Here is a 15,140-nt window from a genome sequence, read left to right as displayed (position 1 = left end):
AGTGACAAAGATACAGTTCATAGTCGCTTCTTTTTTTTTGGGCTTGTTTTCATAGACAGGGTTGCTTATTTCTCTCACAAAACCTGGCAACACTGACCAGGAAGTGCTTTGCATCGTATTGTTTACATTGGATCACAGCATCCAACAGTAATAGTTTAATAATGATGGGAAAAATATAAGTTACACTTACAGAAACAAACATAGATAGGAGCAACACTACTACTACACTACTTGTGTCGCACCGAAAATAATGTTTTACCGCTACGCGCGGCATCGGGGACCTTAAGTTGCGCAACACGGCCGTTCGACAAACTTTAAATACTCGCAGCCGACGGCGAGGGACCTAACTCTATGAGAGGGACAGAGCGAGAGAGAGAGGGGGGGGGGGCGCTGCCCTCTCGCTCCCTGTAGAGAGAGGCAGCCACTCTGGAGGGAAGGAGACAAGTCCCGCGGGTGCTCTGGGATTAATATTAATATTACAATTATTTATTATGATAAAATACAAAATAAAAAAATCGCAGCCTTTGCGATTAGCTAATCGCGTGGTTTCAAATCGCGATTTCGGTTTGAAAACGATTAATCGTTCAGCCTTAACTGAGAATATATCGTATTGTGTGAACGAACGAGCGCAACGAACGAGCGCAACGAACAGTGAGATGTTGGTGAGGGACCTACCGTGTCCAGTGGGCTTCAAAGAAGGAAGAGTAGTATACGATGGTGGGGAGCAGGGCAGAGAAGGCCCACAGGAGGAGGGTAGGGAAGAACTGGGTGATAATTGGATTCTGGAAGGACAGATAACAGAGACATATAATTTAGAAACGACCGGATACATTTTTACGAAGGACTGCTAATCATTCTGTGGTTTTTATAGAGACAATTATGTCTAGCGGCTCTCCGTTGTAACTCCTGCCGTGGGATGTGTGGCAGGTTCCAGCTTAGCGATAACAACCTGATTCTCCTTCAAAAAGAGCCCACACGCTCCTTTAATGACTTCACAAAACCCTACCATTTCCCTGCATATGATACATATACATGGAATTGTGTTAACACATTGGCTGCCAAAAACGCAGATCTGCGTTCTTTTGAGGCCTTAGAACGCAGGCTGCCAAGAACGCAGATCTGCGTTCTTTTAAAAAAAAAATATATATATATATATTATTTTTTTTAGATTTGACCCAAAGACCAAGGAGATATGATTTTTCGAAGATTTAGACTCCCATCCACTTCTTTGTTAACTTAAAACTTAAAAATTCTGTATCTCGGCTCCTGAGTACTTTTATTTTTTCATTGAAAAAGTCTGGCAGTCTACTGTAGAAAATAAATAAATAATTCTGGCAGCCAATGTGTTAAGATGAGATGTCTTATGTTTTTTGTCAGCCCCATTTTGCAATTAACACTCCTTTTTGCAATGCATTCTTAAGTGGGCTGTATACCTGCTAAGATGTTAGACGTTTATGGGTGAGAAGCACCCTTGAAAATGTTTCCCAACACTGTTGTCAGTATCCTCAATACGTCTTTTTTTAGGTCACTCACCTGCTTAAGTGAGCTCCTCCAAAACAGGGAGAGAGCTAAAGTACCTCCTCCGAACAAACAATAGAGCTACATTACTTGTGCTGGCATCATTCTACTGTGGAAGTGCTATCAAAAGAAAACAAGGCCATCATATACACCTACAATTACACTTTAGTATAAAAGTGGAAACAGACTTAACTGCATATTTTTTAAATAAATGATATGTTTATAGGCAAGATAATTACCAAGATCTACACAATGAAAGGAAAGTTCCTGCCAAGAATTTGAGCACATTGTTAAAATCTCCGCAATTTTTTAAATCTCTGCATGATGTGAGGATATCTTAGCAGGCTTGCACAAGTTCAGCAACTCTTCCCTCACACGTATTTTAGCCATTAGTCATAGACTGGTCTTAACAACTCAATGTATTTGCAGTACAAACAAAGCACTGTATGAACCGAATGAATGACCCACTCCCCCCCACCCCAGGCCACAACCGTGGGAGATGGGGAGGTAGGAGAACAAGCCAAGACAAAGTTCAACCTGGGGACCTGCTAGAACACACAGCACCACATCTTTTGGTTCCACCGCTGTTCTAATTGAGTGTTTTTACTCAAAACAAAAATTCTAATTGTTACTGCTACGGAGATTACCGTTGGTATTGTCTATGTAAAACCACAGATTAAACAAGTCTAGCCAATGAGACGTCCCATAACGTTAACAGTGAAGGTAAAAAGAAGAGAGCGCTCACGTTTAAGTACTCCACAGGTTTGGTGACATTGAACTTGTCCATGGTGGAGATGATGATGGCCGGGGTGGTGAGGAAGAACAGCAGGAGGAAGAGGATAACGTTGATGATGAAGCAGCGCAGCCACCAGGAGACCCCTCCGACTGACAGATGCTCCCTGTGGGAAGACGGGTCACATAGAATGTGGGGTTAGACCGACACTGAGCGATGGATGACCCGTGGTTATGGACACAGCTGTCCAGAATACAGACACTAGTGGTTTACGAAGGGGGTTCCTCTTTGAGGGAGCGCATTGCTCTTCAAAAGTGGGCTGAAATCTAATCATTCTGCAGTCTGATACTCAGGCAGATGGGAGACATCAAGAAAAGCAAGCCATCAACCCGTGTTTGAACGCTTTTGTTGGGATATTCACGATATATTAACCTGCCCTCATTCTCTCATTGCATTGGGATGACAGAGTACATTTTATTTTGCTTGGATTGTACAGTTTAGCCGTTTGTGGACACTAGGCCTGTCACAATTATTACATAACCACCTAATCACAATTATTTGAGATAATCGCATTTATTTTTGCATAATCGTCATAATCGTGTCCATGTAAAAAAAAAAAACGATGTTGAAAATGTTCATACATTTTCCAAAAATTGCAGAAATAGCTTATATACAAGCTTACAACGCGACAGGAAGTGACGCGTGTAAGATTGTAGATCAGCTATTTCTGCAATTAAAAAAAGTATTAAATATGTCAGTAATCTCTTTTTATATTTAAGTTATTTGTCATATCTGCTCTGTGCAATTTTTTGATTACGAAGCCTAAAAGGCAAACAGAAATTACATTTTTATTCATATGTTCCAATGTTCAATGGCCAAAAACACCATTAAATTGTTAATCGCAATTATTTGTGTGACAATTAATCGACAATCTAAATATGTAATCGTGACAGCCCTAGTGGACACATATTCGTCGCATTCTACCGTAACGAATATTTGCGTTCTTACCAGTAGACATTCTGTGGATCGGGGGCGTAGCTGACGGTCCAGCTGTGTGCGAAGAGGCTGCCACTGAACGGAGAGGACTTTGGCTCCCGACGACAATAACAGCCCTGACATTTGCAAGCGTTGAAGTCCTTCAGGATACTTGAGTGGCGACATCCGGGCAAAGACACACAGAACAACAATTACAACGGGTCAAAAGCCAAGCAAACAAGTTAGTTTGAAAAAGAACATTGCTTGATCACACAGACACAAACAAACACCCACTCCCCTCACTAAAACACTCACATGGCAGTCATGGCCTCATTTTGGAAGGTGACAAAGGCCATTCCTAGGGGTTTACTGTTGACCTTATCTCGTTCTTTCCTATACTCTTCCTTCAGCTTTGCCTCCAGCTTGGTGTAGTAGCATACAGCCTCTTCCTGTGGGAACAACAATGACAACCCTGATTTAGATGCAGCACTGAGGATTGGGGGCATAGCATCCCCAAAAACGTTAACTTCTTCACACATTTACCTTTTTAACTGAATTAAATTAATTGTTTGTCTGTGACATTATGTGGTCCTATAAATAGATGACCAATAATACCTTATTCATGGTACTTTGCTAGCACACCCACATATTTTAGTGATTGCACGTAAAAATAGACACAAAATAGCAGGTGTCGTTGGTTAAGTAGGTTTGTTTAAAGATCAAAGGCGGCGGGTTGATCAACCCGCAACTGTTGACAGCGATTCTTCTGAAACAAGTTGAGATAAAGGAGATCAGCTAGAGCAGGAGAAACAAGCCTGATTTATACTTGTTTAACAGTTGTTCTCATGATTTACTACCATTACTCTTTATTAAATATTCTGCAAGTTATTTTTTATTCCACGTGCTCAGTGCTTACTAAGGAGCGGGAGCATTATGTACCTGGAAATGTACATATGTTATGGTAGGCGGTTTGTTGCAGTTTGTGGGATGTTGGAGAAAAATGTTAGTCGTTTTGTGGGAGACAGACACAGGCATAAAAAGGGACAGATGGGTACAACGGGTACCCTGTGTGGGGCATGCATTTACTTGAATCGTTCCCGACTTAAATCGTTCCCGAGTAGGGTCTAGTCTTTTTAAAATGCATCTAATGTTAATCCTTGTTTTGTTTCTTTTGATGTCAAATTTCTTTTCTTTTAATGATGTTGAGCATGTTTTTTTATTTGTTTTAGTTTTTTTTGCCACAACAGAATTATATAGGGCAAGCAGAAAAGAAACTTCCTATCAGCTTGCTCAGCAATGCTTGAATTTTTGTGCTGAACAGTGTGTTCCAAGTTTCATTACCCAGCATTTCCCAGGATATTGCGTGTGTGAAATAGGTTCCCTCTCCCTCCCTCTCCATCACAGGTAGTGATGGGGAGGGATCCCCATATTTGCATGCCCGCCACAGACACACTCCGCCATAATAGTAGAAACGTAGTTTTTAGCGGCGCTCTATACCTAAAGGTATAGAGCGGATCCTGCTCTATACCTGACTTTGTCCATGTTCACCGTCAACGTTCTGATTGGTCAGACACGTCAACGTTCTGATTGGTCAGACACGTCAACGTTCTGATTGGTCAGACACGTCAACAAAGTGATTGGTCAAGCTTCACGTGACACGTGGCTATAAACACATTATAAACACATATCGATGACAAAATGTATCAAAGGCGCCGCTACCTTCACACAGGTGTGATTTTTACTTTAAAGTGAACATAAGCACCCTGTAGTGCATTGGTTCTCAAAGTGGGGTCCGGGGACCCCCAGGGGTCCTTGGGGTAAAATTTGTTTAAAAAAAGCCTCACAATCATTTTAACCACGTTAACCATATTTTATACTTTGGCTATATGCAAAAATAGCGGATATACAATCTTATAGATCTCAAAAGATCAATGAGCTTGTAGATCTGCTAGATCTAAAAAGATCTAAAAGATCCCTGGCACAAAATATTTTTGAGATGGGGGTCCTTGACATGAAAATGCTTGAGAACCACTGCTGTAGTGGATATACATAACATACTGCCCATTTAAAGGTGGTACATAATGTATTCAGTAGTAGAAGGCATCAGCTCTGCTGTACCTTCTCGCAGTAGCCTTTGACAACACAGCAGCAGAGGTGGCCACAGGGGTTGGTGTTGACCAGGGTTTCAATATGCTCCTTGGTCTTCAGGTCAGTGTAGAACTTCTTGCTGCGCTCCGATTTCTTCCTGCATCCAGACAGACAGACAGACAGACAGACAAACAATCAAAACCTACATCCAAACCCAACCCCAGGACCTTTGACAATTAAGTTAACTAAGTACATTTACTCAACTTTTGAGGATTTTTTCTTTACTGGTATATTTCCCATTTTCAATACTTTTACTTTTACTCCACTACAATTATTCAAAAACTTTAGTTACTAGTTACTTTGCAGATATAAATTATTATATTATAAAACACACATTAACCACTTTAGCCCTATTTTATACATAGGCTATTTGAAAATAGCCGATCTACAAGCTAACAACGCGTTGCATCGCGACGGGTTGTGAGCTTGTCGGTCTGCTATTTTCAAACATTTTAGTACTTTTACTTTTGGTACATTAACTCACTGAGTGCCAGGATTGCCAGAATTATTTCAGAATTGATTCTGAAAAGTGCCAGAGTTGTTTTCACAGAAAACAAAAAGTGCTTAGGAAGCGAGATACAGCCTTTTTCAGTTCTAAGTTAAACAAGGAGTGGATGGAGCTGCAAATCTTCAGATGATGATATCTTGGGTTCTGAACATGTTTTTTTTTTTTTTACTATTTTTTCAAAAACACGTCAAACACGTTAATGGCACCCAGCGCCATAGCGGTAAAAACACGTGAAACACGTTAATGGCACTCAGTGAGTTAAGTATATGTTGATGCCAATACTTGTGTACTTTTAATCAAGTAACATTTTGAACACAGGACTTTTACTTGTAACAGAGTACTTCTACATTGTGGTATTGATACTTTTACCTAAGTAAAACATGTCAGTACTTTTTCCACCACTGCAATTGAATACTTGAGATTTCAAGCAATGACCAAAAGACATATTACCACAAGGTATTTGGCACAGTGTCGTTACCTTTCAGAGTTTAGGTACATCAGCCTGGCCACGTTATAACAGATACGAGCCTCTAGCACGGTGCAGTTTTCATACGCCTGCCTACATGGGAGAAAGGAACGGGAAGAAAGAGTGAAAGATTAGATCTGGATCTCCACAATCCTAATGGCACTAATGAAGTCGGTTCCTGTGATAAATATCTAATCTACAAATCTACAATATAGAGTGCTATAAATGCAAGAGTCACACACACAACAAAACACCTACATCAAGCTTCTATCTTTGGGGGTTCAATTTCAATTAGAGTTATCAAACTCTGCCCGAACCCGACGTTTTCCGGCCAGACCGGGCCGAAAATGTTTGCTATTGAGTCGGGCCGAGCCGAGCCGAGCTGAGGCTTCCAAAAAAAAAAGGAAAAAACTATTACCCCCCAAAATAAAAAATTCAGCTGCCCCTAGTGGCCTAACGGTAAGGCCGACGGAAATGGCAGTGGATGCGTTGGATGCAGCTCAAAGTTAACTTTACTCAGGTATCTAGTTCGTCACCGTTCAACCTTCCTAGCCCGCGTTATTAGAAAAAATCGGCGAAAATTGACGTTTTCTAGATGTTTTGGCCATTATCCAATCTGCTCAGTTCAAAGCTTGTTGGATGCGAGACTTTGAGGACATTAAGCACATAATGACTTTGCAGAGTTTTCAGGTTTACGGGCCTAAAATTATGGTAATTGTTCGGGGCGGCCCAGTTAGGGCGGGGCCTTAATTTCCACGCCCGTTGAGAACTCTAATTTCAATGGAGATATTTTACATAGTAGAACATGGATATTTTTGGAGAATAGAGAGGGGAATCCTGGAGCGGAGATAGGATTTGGATAATACTATTTGGCTGAGCAGGAAGTGAGCCACGGGCCGCCCCTCCCATCCTAACACATGACTCCCATGATCCGGCTCATCTGGCTTCTATTAGGGACAATTACAACATATAGACCCGCTGTTGTCTTGTCCCAGGCACAAGGCTCAGGTCAAGCAAGACAGCAGCTTTACACAAGAGCAGCCATGGGGCTCTCACAGAGCTTAGTACTGCTAATGTGCAACTCAATTATGAAGTGAGCACCAGTACGTTTGACAGTTTAATGCATGTAAAACATAAACCAAGGAAAAGCTGTGTTACTGGCTTAATGTGCAACTTAATTATGAAGTGAGTGCCAGTACGTTTGACAGTTCAACGTAAAGCTTGAGATGCTGAAACAGCGCTTACTCAAAGTGTTGCTTTATGTCCTTCTCCTCTGCATATTTGGAGATTCCGTTGACGAATAAAGTGCGTTTCACCTGAAGAAGATGGGAACAAAGTTGTGAACATTCAGGCAGACAAAGATGGATTGCACCACTTTTATTTTATTTTTCACTCTTTATACGAACTTTAATCGAACAATAACATATACAAATATATGTTATTGTTTGATTCATATGCTTTGCTTCAGTATTATAGGTTGAAATATCCGTTTTTCCTATTCTTTTACCCATTCAATTTAAGTGCATGGATACCACACTGATTTGAAAAAGGATATGCTTTTGAGATGGAATGAGTGGTGTAGTGTGCAAAGCAAGGACATGCGGGTGTATGTGCCAAGAATCCATGCATTACCATCACAACACTTACCAGATCATCCTCTCTGTAGTGCATTTTGGAAGTGTGCCGTCTCATACTGTACACCGTCAGTAGCAGGTAAAGGAAAGCAAAGGTCGTGTGCAGCCACAGCAGCGTGTTACTGGGAAAGAAAGACAAAAGGGGGGAAATCATTACCGTCAGACCTCGTGGACTCAATATAATTTAGGAATGTTGAAAGCAAGTAATGACGGGTTTACTCACTTGGCATCTAAATTAGCTATAGTTGTTCGCCCGAAACTGTAGGCATTGTTTTCTGTGGGAAAGATTAAAAACAAGAAAATTCACTAAAAATGGCGAGGTCGACCTTGTGACATTGCACCACTATGTAGCTAGGAACGTGGAAAGATGTTCTAATTTAGCAGTTTAGCAACATTGCAGGAGGTGGCTGCCCATTAGGTGGAGAAAACGAAATGAATGCCTTTATAAAAAAGGGCAGAGTGGACTCATGTGATACACATAAGAGCAAAAAAAAGGCCTTAAAATGTAGTATTGGGTGTGCACTGGACCAGCATGATACCGATGAGACTATAAATGCTAATTAATAAGTGGTTTGTTGGAATTTGCAAATCTGATTTAGACTACGAAATCTTTCACTTAAGGCACCTACATCATATGATTCTTCTGAATAATTTAATGCAGGGGTCTTCAACAGGGGGTCCGGGACCCCTAGGGGGTCCTCAGAGTTACTACAGGGGGTCCGCCAAATCTTTGTGCGATTTGTTTTTACATTAACCACTTCAACCCTAGAATCCCTATTCCGACTGGAACATTAGCCAAAAATAGCAGATCTACAAGCACACGCTGCGAGGCGTTGTGAGCCTGTAGATCGGCTATTTTCGGCAAAGAGGTTTGGTGTAGAAGGACAAAAGAGCAGATCATGTACAGAGCCAACGATCAAGATTACTAAGTATTGAGGATTTAAGAGAAATAATCAAAAATACATGAGTTCACACAACACTGATGAAATCTATGAACAGGTAACAAGGTTTAATCTGCAACACAATTTTATACAATATGTAGAGGGGGTCCCTGCTTCATCTCTCTCTCAGCTAGGGGGTCCCTGGCCTGAAAAGGTTGAAGACCCCTGATTTAATACAAATGGTATGTTAAACACATCAGTTACATTTGAGACTTACAAAAAGAAGATTCTTAAGATACTGGCCAGGACAGAATTGTATTAGGATTTCTGTTTTATCCGAGGTGTCTGTGGGAGGTTAAGTGGCTGCCACAGCGCACAGTTTACCAGCGGCTGACTGGCATGTGGTGTTAATGTCCCTGTGTGTCACTTACCAAGTAGGTTCCCAGAGAAGTTGACAGGCAGGACGATGCCAACAGACAGCACGCCCACCACTACCAACAGGCCGATGATGTGGCGCTGAAAGGACAGGTAGTGGACCGCGTCCTCGCCGCACTTCTCCCTGATCTCATCATCCCTGTGGAGCAAAATAAACCAGCAACCTTAGATACCCGCAAAACCTTCATAACTCATGTGCAAATGGTAAATAAAATAGTAAACAGTGCATTTATATGGCGCTTTTATCCAAAGCACTTTACATAGATTGTGCATTACATTCACACACACACATTCATCCATACACACATTCATACACCGATGGCGGAGGAAACCATGCAAGGCACCAAACTGCTCATCGGGAGCAATTAGGGTTCAGCGTCTTGCTCAAGGACACTTCGACACTAACTCTGGGGGGGGGGGGGCGGGATCGAACTGGGAACCTCACGGTTCCCATCCGGTCGCTCTAACGGCCACTCTACCCCTGAGCCACTGCCGCCCATACCTGCACATACCTAACATGGACACACTCATATATATCCTTAACAAATGACAGGTGTCAGTGACATATTCTCAGAGCCTAAACAGCTCACATGTGGAGTCCGTCAACGAAACTTCCTTAAAACTGCCTCAACTGCTTTTAAATAAATGACATTGAGGCAGATTGTTCATGTCATTTACGTATTTGCATATGAAGATGATTTAGCCCTATTAGAATCAGGAAAGTGCATAGAAACAATTAAAACATTACTTGGCAAGGAGCTCTAACATGTAAGTGGTTGGTTATGTGACAATAAGTTATGCTTGCACTTATTTAAATCGGAATGTATTTCATTTGGATCAAATTATGAATTAAGAGAGATTTTTCTCTGGAGTGCCAAGGGACACAGTTAAAAGAAAAACATTCTGTTACTTATCTTGGATGTGAGCTCGACGCACGTATGACAGGTAGGGCTGGGACAATAATCACATACATATCGCAATGCCATGGGGTCGAGCTCATCACCACAATTATTATTATAATTAATATTTCTTTGGTGGTATAAGTTACTGCAGTGCGTTATGAGATGTAAGACAATAGACTTTCTGTTATTGGGAAGGTTCATCCAAAATACACATTTTAAGCAAGGATATCAAAGTCCTTGAATAAAGGGCTCATGAGTACATTAGCTATATCATTAGCTCAATATCACATTGATTACATTTACACTGCCTGGTACAACAAAATACAAGCTCCAAAAAGAACAGAACAAACTAATGAGGGTCCTTAAAGGGCGACTTCACCCATCTTCATATAATTGGTCCTCACTTATGCTCAAAATAATGTGGTACAACTTTTGTCTAGCCTGTCTGTGTCTCAGAGGAGAGCTGTGTGGACAGTTCAGAGACATCAGTCGATTGGGAACCCAAGCTAATAGAAACGGCAGGATTTATATTCCTGGAAAGTTAGCATGCTATAATAGATGCCATTGTTCTCACGTAAAAAAAAAACATATGTCTGTGGGCTATGTGTTGATTTTGTAATGTGCTACGGAATGAGCAGCGTATACTGTATGCTACACCCTATTGCCTATTCCAGTGCCCAAGTCTACAAGACTGCAGTGGAAGTAAGTCATGTGACTTTATTGTGATATCCTGATTAGATGAAGTACTATATGCATATACAGTATCTGATTATTAGATGAAGTACTATATGCCTATCTGCGTAATCAATCAACAATCAAATTCAAACAGTTTGCCATTCAGTTCTGTCTATAATCTCAAAACTACAGTATGTGGTGTGTGTGTGACCTGCTATGAACATCCCCCAACTAGACTAAAATCCAATCCATGATAATATGGTTGACTCACTTGATGCGGAAGATGGCAGTTAGCCAGGAGCAGAAACCCTGAAAGAAAGAGACAGAGCAGAGGTTTTGTAGCTGGTGCAGTCAAACAGCTTTCAGATGGTAAACACATGAGAGGGACACCTTGTCCTACGTTAACCACATGAACCCTAGTGTCCCTATTCTGGTGTGAACATTTGCTGAAAATAGCCAATCTTCAACCTTACAACAACACGTCACAACGCAACACGTTGTGAGCTTGTAGATCAGCTATTTTCAAGATTTTCTTTTTGGCCTTTTTCTGCCTTTATCTGATAGGCAGTATACACAGTAGACTGGCAGGAAATGGGGAGAGAGAGATGGGGAGCAACACGCAGCAAAGGTTGTCGGGATCGGGAGTCGAACCCGCGACGCGCTGTCAGGCTACATTGAGCTTAGGTGCCTTGACCGCTACGCCAGCTATTTTTGACTAAGATATGTGGTGTAATGGGAAAGGAGAGGGGACCTAGTAGGGGACACTGGTCAACAAAGTTTATAGGGTTGGGGCCGGTGAGAGCTGAGTGGTTAAGGTGTGCACCACATATGCTCTGATGACTGACAGCAAGTCTCCGGTTCGATTCCCAGGCCCGGCAGACCTTTGCTGCATGTCACTCCCTGACTCTCTCTCTTCCCGGTTCCAGTCTCTCAACACTGTGATCATCAATAACATTTCTAGGGTTTAAGTGGTTAATACAGTAGAATACAATGGTCTACTTACTTCATCTCTCTGGTCTATGTCCACCGAGCTGGAGACTGAGGTGAGGCGTTCGTAGCGCTCAGGTTTATCCGATTGGTTGTTCGCTATGCTCTCGCTGTGAACAAAACAATAACAAAGCATGTGCGTGTTACCCAACAGCCCAGTGGTGCAGACGGTGGAGGGAAGTTAGTTTTTATACGAGAGTTACACTGGGATTACCGGCATTTAATGGGAAGAGTGGAGAACATGAACAGACAACAGTCACACAAACGCAAGGACCTGAAATGGACTGAGGAGATTCATCCCTCTTCATCCTGTGGTTGTCACAGGGTTTTGGGAATTGTTAAGCCTAGCCAACCACAGGAACAAACCTGAACCTCCCCAGTCCCATTCCATGCAGTGACAACAGGGGCGTAGCTAGGTTTACACACACACACACACACACACACACACACACACACACACACACACACACACACACACACACACACACACACACACACACACACACACACACACAAAACAAACTACACTGTCTCCATCAGAGCAGAAAGTGTGAAAGATAGTTAGGAAGCGAAGACTGGGTGAGTTCTAGAGGAAAAGGACATTCACAGAGGAACACAACAGGAACTCGGTGACCATGAAGAGAGAATCCCAAAAGGCTGTTTACCCACGTCTGTCCAGCAGAGCCGCCTCAGGATGTGTGACAGCTCCCGCTGACTAAATTCAGCTTAAATGGGAACTTTGCCTGTGTTTAACATGAATCCTACTGTTCTATTGGGAGGAAGACATGTGAAAATCAGACATGAACGCTTTCCCAACGTCTTCTGCTGTTCGCGAATTTGTGCCGGAAAGAAATCGCTAGAACGTTGGGATTCACGTTAAGTCTGCAAATTCACACTATCGGCAAAGTTTCCGTTTAAACGTTTGAATTTGTTTTATTGCACTCCCCTGTGAGGTCGTGTCAGATTGGGAGTTGCAGTAGTAGATCTCATTGAGTCGGGCATGTGCTGCTGGATTTCATGCTCACGTCACTCTGAGCTCTACAGTGCTATGCAGTGTTGATTTTGTTGACTAAAACAATGCCGAAAAATGTTCCTCGACTACCTTTTTTCACTGGGGAAAAACTACATTAAAACTAAATAAAAAATTAAGCTACGATGACTAAAACTATGACTAAATATACCAGTAGAACTAAAAGACTAAAGTAATTTTATGTTTGGTTGGGCTCGGGTGTTGCGCTCTGGAAATAGCCGATCTACAAGCTCACAACGCATCGCGCTGCGACACGTTGTGAGCTTGTAGATCGGCTATTTTCAGCATGCAACCAAGTGTAAAATCAGCCATTACGACGCCATCAAGGCACTGCCAAAATACCTTTTAGTTGACTAAATCAACTGTAGATTTAGTCGACTAAAACTAGACTAAAACTAAAACATTTCAAATGACTAAAACATGATAAAAACTAAATGGAATTTAGAAAAAGACCAATGACTAGAACTAAATCTAAATTTTCTGTCAAAATCAACACTGATTTCATGCACATAAAATGATAACGTCACTCTGAGCTCTCTACAGTGCTGTGTGATCTCAGATGGATTGAGTAGAGAGAGAGCAGAGCCTACGGCTGTATTTCAACATCGGGCCTTCCTCCTCCTCCTCCACATTCCTCTGAGAGCTAGAGACTGTTTACCGCACGTCTATGAGGCCAGATATACAGTTATATGCCCTGTCAGGGCTCGTCTAACACACACACACACACACACACGGCTAACAGGTTCAGGTACCAGCGTTACCTCTCCCTGTAAGCATCCTGCCTTTGCGGCCGGCGAGGTGCGCTCACACAGAAGCAGCCCGTGCTTTTGACAAAAGAGGTCAACACACAGATTAGCATTTAGCACACACAGATCTGATTAGGGACAGTGTGACAGAGGACCGGGGCACTCAATGGCAGAAGTAGAACGGAGCGATAAGGAGTGAGAGAGAACAATTAAGGGGGGGCCTGGCATTGAGAAACGCCAGGAAGGACGAGAGAATGACGCAAAAAAACAAACACTGCACCAAGAGAGCGAGGGAGGAACAAGTTAGAAACCCACAGCAGCCTGGGCAGAATGGAGGAAGAGTTAGATCATTTGAAAAGAAGAAAGGGGGAAGAGGGTGAGAAAAGGCGGTGAAGAGGGTACGACATTGGGGGAAAGAGGACATACTATTCCCGATCATCCAGGCGGCTGTAGCGCTGATCCATTCTTCTGGTTTAGAGAGAAAAACAAAATTATGACAATCGGGTTGGTCGAAAGAAGGAACAGATACTTGCTAGTAAGCATGTCAGTAATAGAGAAATAGCATGTGGGTAAGGGTTCAGACAGACAGTTTAAAAACGGTCATAAAGGTCACGCACGTGTATTTCAAAAGCAGTGACTGTGCAATTATAATCCTCCAGTCCAGTGGTTCTCAAACCTTGAGATTTCAAGGTCTCCCCTTAACTCTGGCAGTATACAAATGGAACCAAATGGACCCGTTAGGGTCCATTTGGTTCCATTTGTATACTGTCAGAGTTACAGACTTGTAATTGAGGGTCCCTAGAATCCACTTTGAGAACCACTGCTCTATTCTAGCGCACTGGTTCTCAAAGTGGGGGTCCCCAGCTAAAGCAGTTAATATATCATTCCAAAATAACTGATCTACAAGCTCAGTGTGTCACGATGCAATGCCTTTGCGAGTTAGTAGATCAGCAAAGAATAATTGACATGAAATGTTTGAGAGCCACTGCTCTAGTCTAACAAATACAAAATCAGACATAATAAACCCTCCTCAATAGATGTATTGTCGGCCCCTCTATCATCATTTGTCTTGTCAAGTGTGTGTGGGGGTCCATGATCTCATTACACATACATTATACAGGTAGTAGTAACATAATACAGCATGCGAGAAACTAGACTTAGCAATGCCACACTCAGCCATCCACGAATTACAAGACCTCTAACCCATTAAGACCGGGAACGCATCTGTGAGTCATTTTTAGATTTCTTTGGCTATTCAAAAAAAAAAAAAAAAATAGCAGATCTACAAGCTCATATAAGTTTTAAAGCAAACATTTTTAACTCCGATCTGTGCTTCTGGGGGTCCCTAGAACAACATATTTTGAGATGGGGGTCCGCGGCCAAATACATATAATTTTGGGGGTCCTTGAGATGGAAAAGTTGGAGCACCACTGATATAGCAACATACGTTTTTTTTTTTAAACTGTTTGTAGAATATATATTCAAAGATGTGCACACATTTT

At 42.0% G+C, this 15,140-nt stretch overlaps 1 protein-coding gene across 3 annotated transcripts in view; it reads right to left on the bottom strand.

Moving 5' to 3' along the window:
- Window positions 1–15,140, bottom strand: part of LOC311058262 (CSC1-like protein 2) — a 39,719-nt gene that overhangs the window by 13,599 nt on the left and 10,980 nt on the right. Inside the window, exons 4-16 of one of the 3 annotated variants that reach the window (XM_084075641.1) lie at window positions 14,065–14,106; window positions 11,879–11,972; window positions 11,147–11,184; window positions 9,295–9,437; window positions 8,206–8,257; window positions 7,996–8,104; window positions 7,594–7,664; window positions 6,361–6,441; window positions 5,345–5,471; window positions 3,542–3,675; window positions 3,260–3,397; window positions 2,264–2,417; window positions 676–782 (exon numbers count right to left, since the gene is read on the bottom strand). In XM_084075641.1, coding sequence (XP_083931767.1) covers window positions 676–782; window positions 2,264–2,417; window positions 3,260–3,397; window positions 3,542–3,675; window positions 5,345–5,471; window positions 6,361–6,441; window positions 7,594–7,664; window positions 7,996–8,104; window positions 8,206–8,257; window positions 9,295–9,437; window positions 11,147–11,184; window positions 11,879–11,972; window positions 14,065–14,106 — 1,290 coding nt within the window. The remainder of the gene's footprint in view (window positions 1–675; window positions 783–2,263; window positions 2,418–3,259; window positions 3,398–3,541; window positions 3,676–5,344; window positions 5,472–6,360; window positions 6,442–7,593; window positions 7,665–7,995; window positions 8,105–8,205; window positions 8,258–9,294; window positions 9,438–11,146; window positions 11,185–11,878; window positions 11,973–14,064; window positions 14,107–15,140) is intronic. The other 2 variants (XM_084075642.1, XM_084075643.1) reach the window with 2 other exon arrangements.

This window comes from Gymnoscopelus microlampas (genome assembly GCF_963454915.1).
Source record: "Gymnoscopelus microlampas genome assembly, chromosome: 13".
Taxonomy (NCBI): Eukaryota; Metazoa; Chordata; class Actinopteri; order Myctophiformes; family Myctophidae; genus Gymnoscopelus; species Gymnoscopelus microlampas.
Note: the sequence above shows the minus strand (reverse complement) of the source record. Positions and strands in the feature narration are given on the sequence as shown.